This window comes from Nyctibius grandis, chromosome 2, assembly GCF_013368605.1.
Source record: "Nyctibius grandis isolate bNycGra1 chromosome 2, bNycGra1.pri, whole genome shotgun sequence".
Lineage (NCBI taxonomy): Eukaryota > Metazoa > Chordata > Aves > Nyctibiiformes > Nyctibiidae > Nyctibius > Nyctibius grandis.
The window spans coordinates 42,373,017-42,395,531 of NC_090659.1; the positions used below are offsets into that span (position 1 = coordinate 42,373,017).

The 22,515-nt window shown below is 41.9% G+C and overlaps 1 protein-coding gene across 2 annotated transcripts in view; it reads right to left on the bottom strand.

The window, feature by feature from the left end:
• SHROOM2 (shroom family member 2) overlaps positions 1 to 22,515 on the bottom strand; it is a 128,604-nt gene that overhangs the window by 40,521 nt on the left and 65,568 nt on the right. The window contains exons 3-4 of one of the 2 annotated variants that reach the window (XM_068425588.1): positions 5,745 to 5,849; positions 3,446 to 3,577 (exon numbers count right to left, since the gene is read on the bottom strand). In XM_068425588.1, coding sequence (XP_068281689.1) covers positions 3,446 to 3,577; positions 5,745 to 5,849 — 237 coding nt within the window. The remainder of the gene's footprint in view (positions 1 to 3,445; positions 3,578 to 5,744; positions 5,850 to 22,515) is intronic. The other variant, XM_068425590.1, reaches the window with a different exon arrangement.

Consider the following 22,515-nt stretch of genomic DNA (forward strand, 5'->3'; position numbering starts at 1 on the left):
TAATGGCAGGGCAATCCTCCCATGAACCCTGACATGGAAGAGAGTCCAAAAGCCATTTGTCTACCTGAGCCTGGCATCCCAGGATATCCTTCTCTCAATAGCTTTTTTAGAGCGGATTCACTAAAACACCCACACTGCTGGTTGAAGTCTGGCAGGTAAAGTCCAGGAATTATCTACAAACACCATCCTTGGCCACTTTGGCCAATAACTAATGCCTCAGTCCTGGGGCATGAGTTGCTGCTTCTGGGCCCTCCCAGAAATGACATCATCTCAGCAAATCAGACCACATTCAGACCGCATGGGATTACAGACCAGATGTACCTGACCCTAAATGCCCCAAAAAATCAGTTTAAGCAGCCTTCTCAAAGCATACTTGGCTCACACCCACACCTGTAAGGCCAGAACAAATTTAAAGAGGTTGTTGGCTTCAACTGCACACCCAGGGGCACCAAAAAGAAAAAGATTATAAGGTCCTCTATTACAGTATATCCTACTGGAAGAAAATACAGGGTCTAAACTTTAAGCAACTTAAGATAGTTCATATCCACACCTCCCAGAAAAGTGCACTCCACCTTTGTCTATGGTGGGCTAGGAAAAAAGTCTGCATCCATGTTGTTCAAGTATGACTTCTGTGAAAAAGACAGCAGAAGACTCACAGAGGGAAATTAAGGAACCAAAAGCTTACAAGGTCTAACTCTCTAGCCTTGCGTGAGAGGCAGTTAGATCCGGCCTAGTGCTTCCAAGATAGCTTACAGTTTTTGAATGAAAGTCCCATGATAAAAAAAATACACATAGAGTGGTGGATGTGGAGAGCTGGAGTCCAGAAATACCCTCTATCTTATCTACACTGGTACAGTCTCTTCTGGTCTGTCCATTTTCCTCTAGCTTCATGTACCTTCAAAGGTCCAAATTCAGTAGGCTGGCAAAAAACTCCCACCAAAACCAGTCAAAAAACCTGCAAAACCCAAACCACACCAAATTACCCATAGTTTAATCTAGCATTTACCTAGGTAGTAAGGACAATTTTCAGAGGGCAGTTTTGTCCAGCTGCGAGCCCCTCCCCCTTCCCCAACACACAAAATCCAGGTATACCCTGCTTGGAAGAGAGCAAAAGCATCTCTCTCCCTGATCGAACTGTCCACGTTTTACAAGAGATTTAGTTTTCACACTCACAGAGAGAATGCAGGCAGGCACATTCAGAAGAGATTTTAGGCTATGAATACCAATCTCTCATGCTTAGCTGAAGGAAGGACAAGAAATTCCAGAAATAGCCCAAGGATTCCATCTCATATAGAGATATACCCTCCTGGGGCTATTTCCATTATCTCCTTGTATACTGCTGCTTTCAGCTGCTAATTGCTCTGTCCTGTTCAGCTTGGTGCTTGACTTAGAGTGCACGGTGCTTCTTGGTTTTGAGAACTGTACTTTGAAAGTGGGGAATCTCTGAAGCTTCTCACCTTCTCTTTTTGCAGACAAGCCAGCCCAAAGAACCCCCCTCTGCAACTGGGATCCTCAAAACACCCAAATCCTTGGGCTGGCACTCTGGGAATGCTGGGCCTCCAGCAGCCGCAGTCTGAAGTCAGCTCTGCCACTGAAACTGTCTTGGGCAACAGACACCGGGACTGACAGATCTCCCAAATACATCACCTTTCAGGTGGGCAGCACAAGCAGCCAAGGGGTTCAGGATGCTAATGCCCTGGGAACCCTGGTATTAGACTGTGCTAAAGCCACTGAATCTCTCAGCAGCATCTGAGAAAGCACAATTTGCCCTTTTTATTAATACTGATGTCCACCAGCGGTTGCTTTTATTCCCAATATGTGGGAGGATTGCTCTATTCCCCTCCCCCCTTTTCTTTTACACCCACAATTTCCTGCCCAAAGCTCATTTCAAACTGGCCTTGAACCAAATTAATATTTTTTTCTTTTTTAAATATTGTGATTCATCCAGCTCCTATCAAATCACACTTTGAGACACGTGCCTTGTAGTATTTTAGTTTCACAAGGTACAAGGACAGCCATGAGGAAGAACAGGAAGCACATGTTGATTTACAGCTCTGTCAGAAGGCTCAGTAGACCCAAAGTAGAAATACTCTTGAGTTAGCCTTGCAACCAGGAACTCTATAAAGTTTTTATAAATTTCTGAATTTTGTTTCTGTGTACAGGACTTTTACTGTCTTCAAATCTATAAATCTAATTCAGCTCATCTACATGAAATTTAAATACAAACTCTCTGTATCAGTGTAAAACAGCAGCAATTACAATCGAGGATTTGAGAAATATAATGAGTTAAAACATCTGCTAATGAAGTATTACAAAATGCATTTTAAAAAACCTTTCTGTCTAAACGTTAACATTCATACTTTATTCAAGGGCAGACAGCAAGTTATTTTAAAAATAGTAGGGAGCGTCTAAAGAAAACAAATGATGTAAAAATGATTGTAAAAATGACATGAAAAATAAAATAAAATCTTAAAGTATGCATGTTCTTCTGCTTTAACTACCACGATAAATTATTATCAAGTAGTAATGACTGAGAACGCACAGCAGGAAGTACAGAAAGCACAAGCCTACTTTCCAAACTGGGATTGTGTACTGGACTCATTTTCTTTAATGCTCAGCATAACTACAGCCCAGTGGGAACTGAGAAGAAAAAAGCAACCAAAAAAAAAAAACCCCACAAAACAAAACCAAAACCAAAACAAAAGACCCTTGTGAAAATGCTGAAGAATGTCACCTATGAGCAGGAAATAAACAAGAACCTGTAACCAGACACAAACACACATTACCTAGAATTTTACAGTTTCACAGCTAAAACTGCACGGGTGCCAGCCTTTCTCCCCTAGCGCCGAATGAGACCTCACAAACATTGAGGTGCTTTAAACAGGGACTGAAGACTGAAAATAATCGGTCTTACTACCTCTCTACACAAGCAAGAGCACAGCTGTAGGGAAGATCAGATTACAGAAAGACAATTTAACTAATAAAACCAATAATACCTTAAAGTCCAACAGTAAAACATTCTGCACCCTCCCTTTACGAAAAGGCTTTTTAATAGTCTGAAACAGTATTTTCCAATTTCTTCTCCCTTTACTATTTCACTTTAAGTATGTTAGTTTTGATGGTTTCTTTTCACTTACAAAGGTTTAGTATTTTACCAGTGGACACTGAAAGGAAATGCAGAGCAAGAAACATAACCTTTTGAGTGCCTTTAAAGCTAGTTTCTTACCTTTCAGTCACATGCACACATCACATACTCTTTCTGAAATCCATTCATCGATATGTCAAACTTCCCGTTCTCCCCCTTCAAGCATTGAAAGGAGAGGCAAGACATATAACACAATCATTCTGCATTAGTGGGTTTAAAAAAAAACACTCAATGTCATGACCTACATTATCCTTGTCTTGCTGTTGGAGCTTAATGCTGTTAACTTAAACATAGACTCACCTTGCATGGTAGCGCGAGTGCCAGGAAGCGCAGGCACTGGATGAGGACAGGTGTGACGTGGCCGTCTCAGGTTGACTTTCTGTAAATTTGGTTGCATGCCAGGAGTGAGGCCTGCAGGCTAGGTCATTTCTTCTGAAAACGAGAGTTAGAGTGTACTAGTTTAATGCAAACAGATCAGAAAGGTGACATGCAGCAAAAAATCTACCAGGGCAGTAGTCAAACACTATGCAGATAGGACAGAGGCATAACGACTTTCAATGACAGCAAATGAGACAACTTTCTACATGCATGTCAGTTTTGAAAAGACACCAGCATTCCTTCAAAACGTTCAAGACGCAGTGAAATGTGAGTACTCTCCATGGTCTGTGCTTGGGTGTTTTGTATTTTTTTTTTAATTTTATTTATTTTGGGGGTGGGGTGGTTTTTATGAGGGGCAGAGACAGGCAAACAAATTTTAAAGTACCTGACACGTATCCAGAGCTTTAGCAGTTAAAGCTAATACTGAGACTTATGACTCTTTTACAACATGTCAATAGTACAGTAGGGCTTTGGCAAGGTTTTACTGTAGGTATGTACTTATGGGAAGAGGTGGGAAGAAAAATTGTTTCATACAAGTTAGTAAGAGTGATATAACTAAGAATTTTAACTCCAGCCAAGTTCTGCTTCAGCTGTTGAAATGTTTGGTATCCCAGATATGCAAGGTTTTTTTGTTTGTTTTTTAAAGAATACACCTCAAAAATAGTTCAGCAATTCAAAGTCCCCATATATCTACTTGGATATCACCTCCAAACGTACACGCTCATGTAACTGAAGAGATCCCTTCGAAGTACAACAAAAAGTTGTTAGAGCTTTGCACCTTGCAAACCTTTCTGCAAAACTGCTCTACACTCCTCTGCCCCTTCCTTCTGTTCAGGAATTAGCAATAACAGCTTGCACTTCCTTCCAAGGACTTCCTGTTTGTGATACCTCTCAGCACTCACAAAATAAGCGCATTCTTTTTCCCCAATGTTAAATAAGCCTTCTGGGTGGAATTCAGCTACTTCTGTTTCAGTGAGCAGATGCTGAGCATGGGCCATTTGTCTAGACCCTCTCAGTCACCCAGGAACAAAGCAGGAACTTCTTGAAGGTAATTCATCCTGCCCTTCTCTTTGGCTCATCTTGGGGGAAGTGTAATTTAAAATTTAGACGAGGTATAAGGTGAGACAAATCCCATCCTTCCAAGCCACAGTCTGAAACAAAGGCTTACAAGACCTTAGCTCTTGACGGTTTTCTTAATGCACTTATGTATTTCACTTATGTATTTATGAAGTTTATTGCTGCAAGGTTAAGTAATTTGTCTAAGTTACAAAATAATTTGCTAAGCTGAGAAAGTGTTCCTTGTTTTCAACTTGAACTCTAAAGGCAGTTCTATGTTTTTTTTCACTTATTCCCCCTTTTTATAAATTTGGATTATTAGACAGCCACTCAATTTAGAGAACAAAACTAAAGCTCATTATAAACCCTGGCCATATCTTCAAAACAGGTCAAATTTGAGTACATGGCTTTTTGCAGTACATTCAGGAAGATCTGATGAATTCAATGATGAATTGCCTTTGCAAACTCTGCATGCAGGACTACAAAAGGAGAATAATAATTCTACAGGGAAGTTGTAATTTCACTAAGAAGTGTAGCATCACTACTGTCACTAAAAATAAGAAGTAATTGTTTCCCTAAACAAAAGCCTACTCTTCCCAGCATGACAAAAGAGAAAACAGTTAAGCAGAGTGTCACTATGGTCTTTCTTGGTACAATATGAAATTCAGAGGGTCGGTGGAGAACCCAAGTTCTCTCAGTGCAAACAAGTGCAGAAGATTCTGCTCAGCCACGTGATGCTGGGCTCCAGATGGTCCTCGCATACTCCAAGGGCCCCAAGCCTGTGTTCAGGTATGGAAAAAAAATCATTCCACTGTTCAGCTGCACAGAACATTGAAGGGTTTTTTTTCCCCACAGCTCACCTCTAATGGTACTGATACCAGCTCGGCAAACCACAAATACCTATTTAGGCAAATTCAATGGATCTCTTAGGCATCAATTCAGCAAGAAGGTCTATCTATTGTGAAAAAATTACTTTTCTATGATGCACCACTAAGGAAACACCAGACTAGAAAACTAGCACAATACAAGCAGTGTTCGGAGCGTGAGACAATGAAGGTTGGGAAAGAGGACTTCTGCGATGGTTTGCTATGGGTTTGGCAATGGTAGAGGAATTAAATCACTGGGAAGGAACAGATGGGATGCACTTGTAAAGTCAGTACTGTACCTCATGGAACTTCTCAAGATCTTCACAAGATAGTTTCTTGCCACATTAACATCATTTTCAGATGGCATTTTCTGTGCTACAATATCCACCATCACTTTCATCTTCCTGAGCAGCCAAGCAAGGGGAGGAACAGACTGGACTGAGTTGTGACGTGAGGCATGTCAAGTGGACAAGAACTTAGAAATTCTGTTTTATTTTTTTGTATTTGTGGACACACGTATATTTTTTAGAGGCTCTTTTTATTTTAGACATAATAGTCTGAACCGCCTAGCAGTACTTGTGGGATACCTGGAGGGTGGAATCATGTAGACACCTGCTTTTATTGAAGTCCACAACATGATTAAACATTAATTTAGTATGCAGAGTCAAAAATGCTTTCTGCTAGATTCTTACCATTTAATTATATTTACTATTTCCTTCACTTCAAGAAACAAATCTTTGTAACAATAAATGGAGCACAGCATGACTATTGATTCCAAAACTCACCCCAAATGGGTAGGGCTGGAAAGAAAAGATTAAAAGACTCAAACAGGACTATTTTGCAGGCAACTAAAGATGCTGGAAGCTGAGCATTTATATTCTAACGTAATACCTCTGTATTAATTCTGAGTGACAGAATGAGATCATCTGAACCTACAACCCAGAAAACCTCTAGCGTTAATGGAAGCATTAATAAAAGCATTTCACTGAGAGTGTCTTTCTACCAGTGCTTTTATAAAGCTGCTGGAAGGAAAATGCTGATAAGCTTTGAAGATATGATACAAAGGGAAAAAAACAGTTTCTATTGACTATAAGCAATCTGTTAGATAGTAGTCTCAACCACATGTGTGAGCAACTACTTTAGCAATAGAACAACCTTTCCACTCCAGTTTTTCAGAATAAATCTGTCCTTTCATAGTTACTGCTCGGAAGTCATTAAGAAAAACATTCTGAATTTCACAGGCTATAGAGATTAGAGATACTGGCTTAGATTGCTCCAGCAATACTGAGGAGGTTGACTGGAGGGGTTGGGGGGGGTGGCAGAAGACAGAGAAAATGTACTTCCTTGACCAAGAGAGAAAAATAATTAAACTGGACAAGCAGATTTATCTGTAAACAACAGAAGTCAGAAAAATATCCTAAAAATTAAATGTAGACAGAAAATTGAATAAAGTAACTGAACTACCTCAGCATACAACAAAAATATCAATGAATATAAGCCATTTCCTCTGTTTTCAGACACATTCTGAACTCCTGTGGTACCGTTCAGATAAAAGGCCAGCAGATACAACAACATAAGCATGTATTCGCCCTCGCCCCACAAACAGAACTTCTGTTTTATTCCCATCTACCTAAGAGCACCCTTGTTGTAACCCTACATACAGGCTTTTGCATTTGGAGTCCCAAAGCAAAAGGACAAGCAGTTCCAGGGACCTGCACCCAGGGGGAAAGCAATCGCTAGGATTTCTTCGCCTGTTAATGTTTCGTTCCAGCCCTCTGCTGACCCAACAAAGGCAGAAGGCCTGACTGCTGGCTCACACGTAAGCGTGAGGCTGCAAATCTCTCACTGCAAGTAGCGGCAGCTACACATGACAGAGGCCGTACAGTATGTCCGAAACAGAAAACTGTCTGTCATTCGCCTCGTTACTGGCCCCTTCTTCTTTACCTCAAAGGAGCGTTTTTAATACCAGCAGCGCTGACATACCCACACAAAGACACTCTGACCCACCTCAAGAGGAAAGTAATGAACAGTTCGTATGGGGATTTTTGAGGTAAAACTTTAGAAACGTGAAAATGAAGGACGAGTCATACTGATGGGGCATTTCAATCAGGACTGGCCAGCCCCATCCCCTTTTAAAGGCTATCTTCTCTTATTTCATGTCCCTATGTTGCCTGAAATTTACTGATCTGTATGATTACTTTTCAGGTTAAAGCTAAATAATTCTTCCAAAGGGCTGAGACATCGGGGGGCAGTGGGGGGCCGGGGAGGGGGAGCAACCCCATTCCAGGTCACAAAAAGCCCCCGCTACCGGGTTTCACCGCCGCTAATAAAGGCATCACACAGCTGCCAGAAGGAGGCTTGTGAATCTCCACATAAACACGGAGTAGCGGCCGCCTGCGGCTGCCGGGGGGATGCGGGAGGGGGGCAGGACCCGCCAGCCCGCCCGCCACCGCCCCCTACGGCAACACCGCCACCCCGCCCGCCACCGCCCCCTGCCGGCTGCGGCAGCGCCGCCACCACGCCGGCCACCGCCCCCTGCCGGCCAGCCCACGCTCTCCACAACGAAGGCATCTACTCTGAAAATCAAACGTAACTCAACTTCATCTCTTCTATTCGCTTACTACTCCTTATTATAATTACTTCTTACGCTAATTAATCTTTCCTGAGGCCATTAACGTGGGACACTGTTCTTCTGTGACACTGAAACACACGGCATGACAGTATCCTTTTTCCCGCGGCTGCAGCTCTCAGACTGCAGAATTCACGGCACGGCTTCAAATCAGTAGTTAATTAATTATAGTCAGGGTTCCCTGCAGCACATCTAACCAGAAGTGGCATTTGATGCCAGGCCTTGCAAATGCGATGCTTCCTACTGCACCAGCTGCACCATGAAATAAAACCTGGGTTTAGATAAGAATTCCCAATTTTTCTAATTTAAAAGGAAGGACAAGTCAGTGGCCTCAGTCAGAACTGAGCTGTATCTACAAAGAACTGTTACACACTGTTAGCACTTATTTAGAATCATAGAATGGTTTCTGTTGGAAGGGACCTTAAAGATCATCTAGTTCCAACACCCCTGCCACAGGCAGGGACACCTTCCACTAGACCAGGTTGCTCAAAGCCCCATCCAACCTGGCCTTGAACACTGCCAGGGAGGGGGCAGTCACAGCTTCTCTGGACAACCTGTTCCAGTGTCTCACCACTCTCACAGGAAAGAATTTCTTCCTAATATCTAATCTAAATCTACCCTCTTGCAGTTTAAAACCATTCCCCCTCATCCTATCACTACATGCCCTTGTAAACAGTCCCTCTCCAGCTTTCTTGTAGGCAATTTTCTGAGTTAAAATTGTTGTAGTGGTTATATTAAAGATTCTTTATTAAAAAAAATGTGTTCAGTTTTCAGTCACTTTAGTTTCTACAGAACATTTTTGGTCGCAAAGCTGCAGACCACTGTTTCACAGTATAGTCCACGTGTTTCAAGCTACAACTTCCCTTCAAGCCCCAGAATGTGGGAACCAGTCAATGTAGTTAAATTGAACAGCAGGTATCAAAATAAATTTATTCTCCCTCCATTCACCAAGATGCAACTCAGACTTTTCAGTAGTGAAACAAAGCCTCTTTCCAGCACTTTGTTTTTAAAATAGCCCAAGTTCACATTTTCACAGTTGCAGGAGGAGGTCCAAACTACTTACAGTTATTTTAAACCTTGCCTATATCCAGGAATTTGTCCAGATTCCAGTGTAAGGTAAATGGTTACAAGATGGCCCTGCCTGCATGCCAAGGATGCAACGCTAAGGAAATGCAGAAAGGCTGCAGCGCTGAGATAAAATGGAAACTACACATGCTTAAAGGTCAAATACACAATCCATCGGCATTCTCAAAGAAGAAGCATGCTTGGACACTGCACATACAGAACAGTACGTCTCACAAGACACCCTCAGATTGTTTCAAAGCCAAATAAACCAAATCATGCCACAGTTGTTAGTCCTATGGAAAAAAAATCCTCTCGTACACTATTAAGATGGCTAGTTACGAACAGTGTTGGCCCGTGCCAGCCAGGCAAGTAACTATGAGGAGTGAGTTCAGTCTTTGGCATCTCCTCAGCAAGCTACTCATACAGTTTTTTATTTCACATAGAGAAAATTTCAAGGATTTGTAGTGACAGCACAAGTGCCCTTGCTTGTCCCCTTTTAAGTCCCCAACAACTTCATAGCTCTCAGCTTTCTCACCTCACCTCCTTTAAAATAACACTATGCCAGACATACCCAACTCTTTGTTAATCAATTTTTTATAAATCTGTTTGTGCTGAGGGGAAAAAAAAGTCCTTCTAAGTCATGGGGGTTTTTTTCCAGTTCACCAATCTTGTGCTCAATGGATTAAAATACACTAGAAGACCAACATAAAATGCAATTAAATGGGTATGCAAAAAGCCACTGTAAATAAATTCCTAAATCACTTATCTAATTTATGAAAAACATTATTCGGGTTTTTTTAGTCTTCTGAATCCTTGGAGGAAAAAAAAAGGAGGCTGAAAACCACCATGATGCTGCAGTTACTCACAGGGGTCTCAAATAATAAGAAATTAACAATGTCATCATTTTTCAGGCCAAAAATAGTTAAATGTATTTTTCCCTGCAGACTGTGAAGACTGCATCCAACTGCTTAACCTGGGAACCCATCACTAGAACACGGTGATTTTTTTTTCCTAAAAAGGAAAAGAGATAAAATTGCTATCTGAACAAATAAATAACTTTTTTGAATGAGCACTTATTTGGTCAAAATGTCTTCTTTCTTTCTTCTTACCCTCCCAAACAACATTCCTTTCTATAGAGTACCAAAGGACTCATCGCCCTCCGCAAAGACATTAGGTGTTTTCTCTCTCAGGCAACTATGTTTGTAGAATTCAAATTACTTCATGTTACGTTAGTCACCACTGGCAGATCTATCTGCCAGAGTAACATAGGAATGAAGTATCTACAATTTGGCAAAAGACTAAGGTCCAGCAGCAAAGCTATAAAAGGAATGTGAACAGCTTCTTGTGTCATTCTCAATAATTCAATATAACCATTAGTTATCCTAATCTAGGATCAAATGGTTGTTATCAATTCTATAAAGAAGCTTTAAGTGCGATACAATCCCCTCCTCCTTTCCCCTTTCCATTTTCAGTGTCTTCCTACCTCCTGACATACCTGTCTATATCTTTGGATGTAATAGAAAACCAAGCAATGGGTAAAAGTCATTTTACAAGGAGGACAAAGCATCCAAAACTTGCAGTAGAACACTTTTCCTGAACACAGTTGCTTTCCCACTTTATTTCTTCCTCATTTCTTTGAGAAATGGAGAAAGGAAGGTGGGGTGGTGTGTATATGCAAAAAAATATGAGAAGGAAGAAAAACACAGAAAGCCTCCTGAAAATTTTCATGCAACAATCCCATATTAAAGGATTCCCCCCAAATTAAAAAACTCCCACAATATATTTTCAAGTAAACCTTCACTGTCTGTCATTCATAACCAATATGGAGGATTAAAAAAAGTTATATATACACACACGCACATATATACCTAGATAAATACATACTATATGTACATATACATATAGATATCTAACGTATATGCAAAGCTAATTTTAGGCTTTTCAAAATTCAAAATATGCCCACAACTTCTCTGTCCATGTCGACGGCTTTGCACTTGAACCACTGTTTTTTGGTCTTCCCAATATACCGAAGCCCTGCTAAAACCCGACCCACAGTCCACTTCTGAATTCATCTCCCTTTTTCTTTTTAGAGCATCACAGCCTGAAGTGCTTTGTTCCCTTTTTGTAAAGTTGTCCTGCTGCCTTTCACAGAGATTCAGCCTTGGATGCCCCAACTTCCCGCTGTCCTGAAGGCTAGACAGCAGCAATTTAAGTGCTTTTTCTAAAGTACACTCTATGCTAGCATTCACACCGTCTATCAAGGAGAGCAGTTCTAAAGTGAGCTTTATAAAAACAACACACACCATCTCCTCTCTTTCACACTTACTCCCTGAATACAAAAAAAATGCCTGAATGGAACTTTATTTGGGATGAAAATTTGTTGAAGGTTTTTATTTTAACTATCTGCTGAAGATTACATGGAAATGCTTTCACATCATAACTGATCAAATGATGCTTATATGAGATTTAAAAAACTAGTATGCCAGCTCAATAGCCTAGGAAAGTGAATTTAAAGGTGAAGCTCTTAATATCAGAAATCATCATCAGCAACAGTAATGTTAGTCAACTGTGCACAGTTTTCCAAAAAAAATGCAAGAGGGCTGACATACACAAATTCAGATTACTACTGGCAACACTCAAGCCATACCACAGTTTTTGTTTCAGGACTCTGCTTCTCTCCACTAACAGCAGCACGCACCCCATCTGTCTGTCAGAACCTCCTCTCCTTGCGTATTAGCATCTATTATTTTGGGAAAATCCCCTGTGACATATTTCACTGGAATGGGATGAACCAGTGATGAAAACTAATCAGCTTGGTATATGAAAAAACTCTTCTCTGACCTCAGACAGCTGAGCCCCACTGCCTGCATCCCCTTGTCTGGTGACAGCTGGATCAGCCACAGGCGAAAAAACCCAGACATCCAAGACTCTGCACATAACATGCACTGACACACAAACTGCAGAAGATGAACAGCTGAGAGAGAGAATAGCTGGTAGTCTCAAGCAACCCATGTATAGAAATTAAAAATAAAGAATAAAATTTTCACCAAAAAAAGTCATTAGCAGCCTTGTCATCCTAAGACAAATCTACAACTGCCCTAGCATACTCAACTCTTTTCAAAGTTTAAATGATTTTGATGTGCAGAAAAAACTAAATGAAAGTTGGGCTCCTAATCAACTTTGTGAACCCCTCTAAGTTATCAAATAGTAAACTATTATCCTTTCTAGTTAAAAGGTATTGAAAACACATTATACTTGAAGAAAATTGTGTCTTAATCAAGTAAAGCTGTGAACAACTTAATAACCATGAAGCAATGAACAAGCCTGGTCTAACAGCAGTTCACTCAATTCCTAATCCCTAGCAATTACAGAAGCTCCTTGAAACAAGTTTTCATATCCTCACCTTCCATGCCAGCAGTTCTTTGCTCAGCTCAGCCTCCTCCCTGGTTGGAGTCACCAGTGTGATCCCCCCCTGGAGCGCCATCACTGCCTCTGCCTCCTTTCCTCTCTCCAGCCCCACTCCCATACTTGTTTGGGGTTGGCTATTCCCGCCTTCCCCTCTCCAAGAACATGGCAACCTCACATTCCCTTTGCAAGCCCATTCCTATACAGCCTCTTCCCACCTGTGTCTTTACGTTGGCAGCCAAACAGGCTTTTTTGTGGATCAACTGTAGTGTCAGAAGGAAAGTTGAAATGATAGAAGATGGTGCTGTAGTCACTTAATCAAGTTAAAACATGTAGAAAAACACTGAATATGTATTAAATCCAGTGTATCAGGCTAATTAACTATACTAGATTTAAGAGCTCTATCAATGGCTGGTAAGAATTATTTAATGGTTTATATAAACTGCTTTCAAGATCTATTTAGGTTGGGGACAATTTGCAGGCCTGAATTCAAATTAGGCTTCACAGCTGAACCTTCCAAAACCTACAAAATTTCAACACATGTACATGCAAACCCCCCACATTACCTACGAGCTAAGAATCAACATAGTATGCAAAAAAAAAACCAAAAACCCCAAACCCCAAACTATATGTGGACATGTGTGTTGACTGATCTTCAACATGAATGAAGGAAATACAGGAAGACAAATACCTGCTTTTTGTTCCATCAGAATCTACAGGACATTTTGGAAGTACATAGACAAGATCATCAAACCAAATAGTCTTCCCAAAAAGAAATCTCTGATTCTCTCAGGTCCCTCTGCTCCAGTCCACCCAACCCTGATTTACTGGAGCATTCTCCAGCCTGTTGACCTCAAAAGCAGTATCTTGAGCTCTATAAAAATCTTACTCTCAATACCTCTGGATTCACAATACCATAACTATAAATTTCCATGCATAAAAATAAAACCCAGAACCTGTCCTTCCTTAAGGGGGGAATTATTTACCCAACTTCTGAAACGCAGAAGCTACATTAACACATAGAGGATGCAGCACTACCAACTCCTAATAACAAACCACCTTATTTCTAATCTAAAACCAGTGCAAACTGGCCACAAACAGCTTCTGTTTTCTTCAGGGAATGATTACTATTCCCTCTTGTCCAGTCTGAAGCTGTAATACCTACATCACCACCACATTGAAAAGGAGATAAGGGCATCCTGACATTACAAGATCAACAGTGCAGTACCAGGGACAACTCAGTTCCCCGTTTCTTGAACTTCTGCATCAGTATTCTAACTCAGTCCTCCATGTCCTGGTTTGGCCTAAACCAGGCCAGTTTTCCTTTCAGATTTTTACTTTCAGCTAAGTCTCTCTAAGTAACTGCACTTTCTGAAACTAACTGCATGTTTTGCAGACAGTGTCTGCTTCCAGGACGGATAATGCTCGAAGTTTGTAGTTATCGCTGAGGCACCGGTAGGGATGTTATGCAGAAAGGCTCTTGCTGTACTTATTCCTAGAGAAACCAAGGTCACTGCTAAATTCCTCACTGCTTATGAGTGAAGAGCCGAAGGGGGGTTGCACCTGCAGGGAGGAGTGGACAGGGCAGGTGACCCAAAATTGACCGATGAAGGTATTCCATCCCATACACGTCATTCTCAGTATAAAGTGGGGGGATCACGAGGGTCTCGCTCTTTCTGCTATGGCCGGTGTCCAAAGAGGACTCTGTCCATTTTCCTGCTGCCCCCGATCCGTGCATCCCTGAATCCAGCTCTCGACCGTCGCTGAGCCCAGTCTGGGCCTTCCCGGAGCCTGCCCTGCAGTGCTGGTGGTGACGTGACCAACATTGGGGGAGCTCGATCTTGGTTTTGTATGTATTTGTATATATTTGATTATTCCAATATTATTATTATACTCTTTTTCATTAATATAGTTTATTAAAACTGTTTTAACTTTCCAACCTGTAAGTCTCTCGCCCTTTTCCCTTTCCCTTCGGGGCGGGGGGAGGGTTAACAGACAGCATCTGCCACAGGTTTAATAGCCAGCCCAGCTTTAAACTGTGACACTCCAACTATTTCTATGTCAGAGCAACAGTCATTCTGGCTTTCCTACAGCTATTCTGAAACCTTTTCAAGTGCAATATCATATTTTTTTTTCCCCAAATACAGCAGTGGAAATGACTTGGGTTCAGCAAAACCTAAGAGAAGGAATACTGAAAGTAATACCAGCTAACAGGACCAGTAAGGGAATTCATACAGAATGACAAACCTGTGACCCAATTTAGACTTCCCCACTCAAAAGCCTTTTCTAAACCTCTATTGAAACCATGCTGGTAGTGGTGGCACAGAAATGCAGAGGGTAACACAACCTTGACAATATATTATGTCGTAAAATTGTTCACAAAAAGGAATGGCTAAAGCAGATGCACTCCAGGAATGGTATTTAATTAAATAAATATTCAGAACAATGCTGCAGGTTTCAATTACCAGCGATAGTCCTTTTTAGCCAGAAAAAACATTGGAATAAGAAGTAGAACCAACTCAACAGGCCCACATGAAGTCTTTTTGCTCATCTATTTAAGAGCTTGCATTTGTTAAGTATTCACATAGTACTTCTCAGCCTATTCTTACAACACTTGGGATTCTCAAGTAATCTTCCAAATAAATACTGGTAACATCATACAGCTTCCAGGACCCATTTATTCCAGCTTAGCCATAACTGAGACAAAAGATGAGTGCAATACTGTAGAAAAAAATTACCGTATTTTCTACACTAATAAAGAACTGAATAAGCTTTTTATGCAGAAACTTTCCCTTGAGGCATCTTGGTCTCAGAAGGGCAAGAGATTTGAAAGGAAAAACTGCTGCATAAAAAAATGGGTTGGGGAGACACACGACCTTTTCTGGAGGAGCCCCTTCTGGACTACACATACAAGTGTATGCAAAAATTTATAGTGTTTCCACTGAATGTGGCATTTGGAGAGAGCTAAGCAACTGTAAATCATTCTGTGATATATGGCACTGTTTTTTAAAAAGGGTTTTTATTGTCATAATAACTATTTTCAGATTAAAATAGACATTAGATTTTTGGCACATAATTTGGGCATGAAATCTTCGCTGTCTTAACATGTCAGAAGCCTGAGGCATAAGGTGGTTATAGTTGCACAAACATCTTCTGAGGTAACCTCTCCCTCTTTACCTCCCAGGGGCAGCTCAAGTTTCAGGTGGAGAAACTAATTGTTCAATTCCAAGTTATATCCCCTTCTTAATCTTCAGCTGATGACTGCAGCTGTAACAGCATTATAACAGGAAGCAGTACAATTTGAAACACTTACGCATGCATCTACAGTTTCTCCCTTGGCAAAGGGCAGACATTTTCCCCATAACTTCTTGGAGCTTGAGCTGCTCTCCTCCTATGCCTATATCCAGGCCCAATTTCTTCAACACTGTGTGTAGAGACTCTTCATTGACGTAGAGGAGATCTGCATGGGCAGGTATAACGCTGTCACTGCTGTCACCGAGACCTCCTACCAGCCTGCGGGGCTGCAGATCTGTGCCTTACCACAAGAAAGGCAAGGCCACCACCCTCCATCCCTGGAGTGGAGATGGGGGCTGCAGTGAACCAAGTGAAAGAAGCTGGCCCCTCTGCTGGGGCTGGCTCTATGTCCTGCTTCATCTCCTGCCATTTTATTCTGTCAGAAACAGAGCTGGACCCCAACTTCAACCCTCCCTGCTACAAGACAGTGCTGATCCTTAGCTGATGGCCTCAGAAGCACGAACAGATAAGAATGACCTTTCCTCCCCTGCATCATCATCTCTTACAGGTGAGCATCTGCATCATCCAGAGACAGTGATACTCTTCTTCCTACTGCAAAGGGACTAACAGCTATGCCTGGAGAAGGCGGGTCCCTCCCTGCACACAGTACTGCACCTACAGGATGCACAAACTTGTCCCTGTCTCCACCCCTGCCCAAACCATCCTCCCTCCATCACACACACAGAAACAAAAGGGTATATCTGAATCCTGAAAATAGAGGGCTTAATTTCTTCACTCCTCTCGATAATGTGAGACCCTTCCAGAAATGCAGACATGAACTGAGAGTTCACAAAAAGGAAATGCAATGAATGCAAGGGTATCAAACTGGCAATACCTCTGCCAAAGATTCACCCACAACAGCCACCTCACCCCCTGCCCCAGAGAAACAGCTGTGGACACCGCGGACAAGTTGCCATCCCCTATGCCACCCCTGTGGCTCAGTCCCTTGGGGAGCAGCTCCCAGAGCTGCTGGCCCGAGCCGCTGGTCCAGGTGAGGAACCCACTCCAGTCCAGCCACTGAGTAAACACACTCAAGACTTGAGTAAATTTATGCTGATCAAAAAAATAAAACCCTGCTTAACTTATTAATTGCAATAATGCTGTTTCCCTTAACTTAGATACCCTGGGAACATGTACAGGCTTTATTTTGAGCAGATGCATGGCAGCCTTAAAACACTTAAAACCATTTAGAGCTGGAAGTTTAAAAGTGACCAGACATCTCTGATTTCTGGGATTCCCAGAGCAGAGCTGATTTTGTTTTGTAGATAACGTTCTTGCAGGCTTTGAGGTTTATTTTGCAGAAACGGAACGTGCCAAGATAGGCACCCAATTTAACATCATTAGATTTGAAAGCTGGGTTCAGTCACCTCACAGCAAAATAAAAAGCTATTTTCTGAGCAAGACTGAAACAGAATCACTTCACAGCAATAACACCACAAATCTTCAACAGATTATTCCTCTTCCAGCCCACCTCACACCAGCCCTTCAGATCTCAATCTTTAGTCACCCTAATTATCATCAAGGATAAGTTTTACAAGAGAGTCAATCTGGCAAAAATAAAAACTAAAAAAAAACGCAAGAAACATGTGCTTGGATACAAAGAAATCAAATCAGAAACTACCTCAATGATTTTCCAAAGCCAGATCAGGTACAACAGATGACAAAATACAGGAAAAAAATCTCTAGCTAATATTCATAAATAGTGACTCCTACTGCTAAAGCTTTTGTGTTAAAAAGCTGCAGGGGCTATCAGCATCCCTCTAAAGTGACTGTGCAGTTCAATAACTGAATTAATCTGTGCACTCTTCCTGCATAAACCAAGGTATAGACCCTGATGCAAGGCATCTATGGACAATCTCACAATAAACGATACTATATTCACATGCAAGTTGTGATTACATCACTATTTTTAAATGCAGAGCAGTGAATGTGGCTCTGTCTAACCCTGAATACTCAGCTGTTTGCATTATATGTACCAGATTTAGTATTCTTGAGCTGAAAAACAAAATTGGGTTGTAACACTGGCATTAGGGTGTTATAGAGCTCCCTCTAGAAAGTTTAAACAGCCTCAAAGAATAGAAAAGATGTCTTTCATATATAAAAGATGATCACTGAAAGAGACACACTGAATACTACATATGTGCTCTAAGTGATTAATGGAAGCCTAATATTTTATAGCTTTACTCAAAGTTCAGTGAGGTCAGCAGAAACGTGATGTGTTTTACGTGCCAACACTCTGCGATGTGTAATTATGCTTTGTTATAAACCAACAGTAACCCACACAAGTTGACCATAACTCTTCTGGGATCCTACCCCACAAATACAATTGGCAGTTCCCATCTGAGCAGCTCACACTGGAGGAAAGCTCCTCCAGCCTCACTAGATTAAGGATTTCTCTAATGGAACTGGCTGCTCTGTCTGGTCATCACTAAGCGGATAGAGACAGAAACACATCCTCAGCCCACGCTGCTCTGGCACCCCACCTTCACAGCATATGTTCTTGAAGAGCAGGAAGCAGCTACTGGACTAGCAGTGGGAAAAAAACCCTACTCTGCCAAATTTATCATTTAAACCTCTTCCCCTCCCCAAAACTGCATAAGACAAGTGTATTTAAAAGATTCCCAGGTTCCCTGCCCACCCCCCCACCCAAATTTTGCTCACTACTTCAATACCTCTCCTTCCCAAAAAGAAATCCCATCATCCCTTCTTTAGATTTACAGGGAGGAACAAACAATTTTGGTCTCACATGTTTATCAGCATACTCGTTTCCTCTTGCACTGTTCCATAAAAATCCCCTTGCATCCTTGTGTAACCTCTGTGCATGTTGGCAAACTGCTCACAGCCTGGGAAACTTTTTCCATTCAATTTTCTTTTCACACCAATAAAACCTCAAGACTGAAAAAACTCTCAGGCCTTGACACTTGTAGTTTCACAAACAGACTAACTCTGCTACTCCATTTGTCCTGACAATACACACTGGGATGAAGAGACCAGTCCAAGAAAACTTGTTGGAGACCTCTTAGAAAGTAGCAACTGCAAACCACCCCAGTGCCTGACCTTGCTGGGAGATGAGTGGTTTTGCTCAGCAACGCAAAGCATGCTAAAGCCAGGTCTGCATGAGAAACGGGAGGTAAATTGTCAAGTAAACCACCAAATATTCTTCTCAAAGCCACCTCCCCTGTTCAACATCTGCCGACTCCACTTCAACAATCCTATTATGAAATTTTAATCTGTGGCACTCAAGACAACCCTGCATGGCTTTTTTCCCCCCCCCTCCCCCACGGACAAGTTAGCAAGATACAAAAAGCCAAGAGAAAGGCACTCCAAGCACTCGCTTATCCCAGCAATGGGCCGCAGGGGTGAGGAGCTGCTGGGGCCAGTGCCATGCCCTGCCTCCTGGCCAGCCTGGCAGGAGCCTCTCCCTCCCCGGCACAGCCCACGGTACCTACCCAGGCACTGCATCGGGCAGCACCTCCTCCCCAGACCCCTTCCTTAGGGACCAGGCATGACTCCCAGACAGCGGGCAAGCCTCCACGTCAGGGAGCAGGAGCAGGACTGGGGGAGAAGCGATGGGGCCCCAGGCGCAGGCCAGGGTGGCACGCGTGGGGTGCGGGTGGCACCCACCTGGGCTCCGTCCCTGGCGAAAGTGGGCGATGCTGGCGGAGCAGAGCATGGGACCCCGCAGCCCTCAGTGACCGACCGTCCTCCTCCTGCGCTAATCCTCGCCGCTGTGCCAGCTTAGGGGATATAATTAGACTCACAAAGGCGCCTTGTTACCGCTCCCTGCTAAGAGGCCATAGCAGTTTTGATTAGTCATGCCAGCGACTCCGGTGAACACTGCCTGCGGAGCTCGGCGGGGAAAAGCTGAGCAAAGCCTGAAAAATGAAACCAGAGGGCTGTTCCTGGAGGAGGAGGAGGGAGGGGGGATTTTTATTTTTAATTTGAAGTGGTGTTTGACATGGCATGTGGAAAATACAGTGAGATTGTGCCACTGAAACTGTTTTTTATAGCTGTTCCATCCTTTCCTTTTTCAATCTTCTAAGCAAATACATGGGTGAACAGTCCAGTCTGGGGCACTACATTGTAAAGAAATTAATGTCACCTATGAGATGACAAATCTGCTCAAGGAGCAAAGCTAAAAGAAAATCTCCAGAACAACCTGGGCCTCTTAAGATCTGATGGGCTGTCAAATAGCATTTGAGAGTTACAGATGTTCTTCCTATACATTAAAACCAACCAGACAGTGTTCTCAGGGAGCAGCACTTCCCCCAAAAGAGAGGCACCCTGTGTTATCCCTAGAAATAAATAACCTTGGTACTCAGAAAGGCATTGAAAATCATCGTCCACGGAGGAAAGCAGCAGGTATGTCCTTCAATCCCCCAGGGAGACTGATGTTACAAATTCTGGGGAATTCTTTCAAAGGACAATTTATTTTAATAATCTTTTGAAAAAATAAGCTTTATTCCATAGTCACACCATTAATCCCCTGCCGCTGGCCAGATTTGCACGTGTAAGCTTGCTACGGTTGCTGACAATCTTCATACCTGAGGAGGTAAAGGATACAGTAACAGGCTGCGTAGAGTTTATTTGGGGGAAATGAAAAAGATTAGTTCTGCTGTATCCTTAAGGATCACCCCAGGAGAATGAGAAGGAGAAACTTTCTTCTTATATACTGGCATATGTGCTGGTTTTCCTTAGGTTCACCGACCCATCACACTAAACACACGACGACTACACATTTTTATTGGTTCTGTGCTATAAGACAGCAGACTGATTGCCACGAGAAGCTGACTGCACCACAGCATCCCTACCAACTGACTGACCCACACCCTGTGTATGAAAAATGATCAGCTTTCACAGGTCAAAGGAGGGCACGCTTATAATCCCAAAGGAAATGCTGGAAGTACTGGGGATTTACAGAAATCCTCCAACTTCAGGAAGAAGGAGGATGTTGGCAAAAAGGTAAGAAGTGGTCTTATTTTATGCAGGCATCTTTAGTTTTTAATAAGAAATCTAGTTAAGACAACATATGGCAGAATTATACAATTACAAAGAAGTCCAACAGCTCTGCCGTGTGAGCTCGCTTTAAGGTAGATGGCCTATTGTTAAAACTTTCCCAGACTGCAATATTCTATCAAAAAATGACTGCACGTTACATAAAAGTGAGAGTATTGATTTCTCACAGATGTTAAAGCAAATATAATGAGTTTTTTTTGGAAATAATCTGAATAAAGGTAACCTAGCATGATCCCTTGCTTACCAACATTAACATGCATACATGTGTGTGCACGTATACGCTCAGTCCAGAAACTTTTGTTTGCTGGGTCACTTTTCTAACACTGTTTCTAAAAGAGTCTAAAAACCACCGAGTTATTGTGTGAATGAGGATGCAAAATCCAGCTGACAGATACTATTCTATACTTGGTGACTTATTTAGCAAAATAGAGAAGTAAAATCAAGTAGAAAAAGGAACTTTTTTCCTGAATTTCCAGCACATCCATCTCCATCCTATACAACAGAAGAATAAATTGCATAGAGTGAGTACTATTGAATCCACTGTCTGAAAAAGTTATTAAAATTACATTGGTACAGTGTAAAAAAAAAAAAAGAGGAAAAAACAGTTAAAAAGCAAGTATCTTCTTAATTTTAAAGAAAAGAAAAACTTGAACCTCAAAGTATAGTTGGCTAATAAGATTTTTAATTTGCCTTTCAAAAGCTTTTTTCAGTCTTAATCTGCAATCAGATACTGATGAGTTTGTCCTGCTAGACTGCAGCCAGAAGAGCAAGCAGATAAAGCAAGCTCATCTTACCTTCACTACAAGGACTGTTGGGCACTACATTTGCTGGAAAACAGCTGTAAATAAACAGTCACATAATTGCTATGAAAGCAATTCTAAAACACTAGCTGAAATTTTACAAATATCCCTGAAAGGACTGGGATTATCATTGTTCTTACTTTACACATCGTATCCAAAGATCAGAGAAGGTGGGAGACCAGACAAATGCCACACACAAAGATTTCAGCCTATCGAATAATAGAGACTTTTTAGTCAAGTATTTTGAGGGTGAAGACCCCTCTCACTCAAGGCCTTGTCCCAAGCGTAAACCTGCCTCTCTCCAAGAGAGTACAACTAAGTAAATAACCTGGGATCATTACTGTAGTTGCTGTTGCCTCACAGTGTAGAAGGAAAGGGAGCCTATAGCCAACTTCACATACTTGGTATTAATGCAGACATGCTTATAAAGTTATGACACTGGATTTGTAATCATTATGGTATCAAGTCTACGTAGCACCAAACAACTTATCATTAATAACTGCCCTTTTCTTAAAAGAGGAAACTGTAGGTTCCTAGTTCAAAGGAAACCTCTGCATGCCACGATCTGAGTTTCCAGGCGGCTTTATCTTCTTACTTAAAACTAGAGCACTGCTTTGTAACTCACAGACCTGGTCAAGAGTTACCTGCTACTTCTCCCCTCCCATTCCCGGAATCAGAAAAAAGTGATTCAGGGTGAAAAAATTTCACCAGGAACGCACGTACCAGTTTCACTGGGAAAGGTTTCCCAGATCCTTTTTTTGTTCGTTTTAATAATCAAAGTTGTGTGGAGTAACCTGCTCATCACTGAAAGCAGCACCACAGGGAAAGTAGCATCTGCATTCCAGCCCGTTGCCGAAGGTA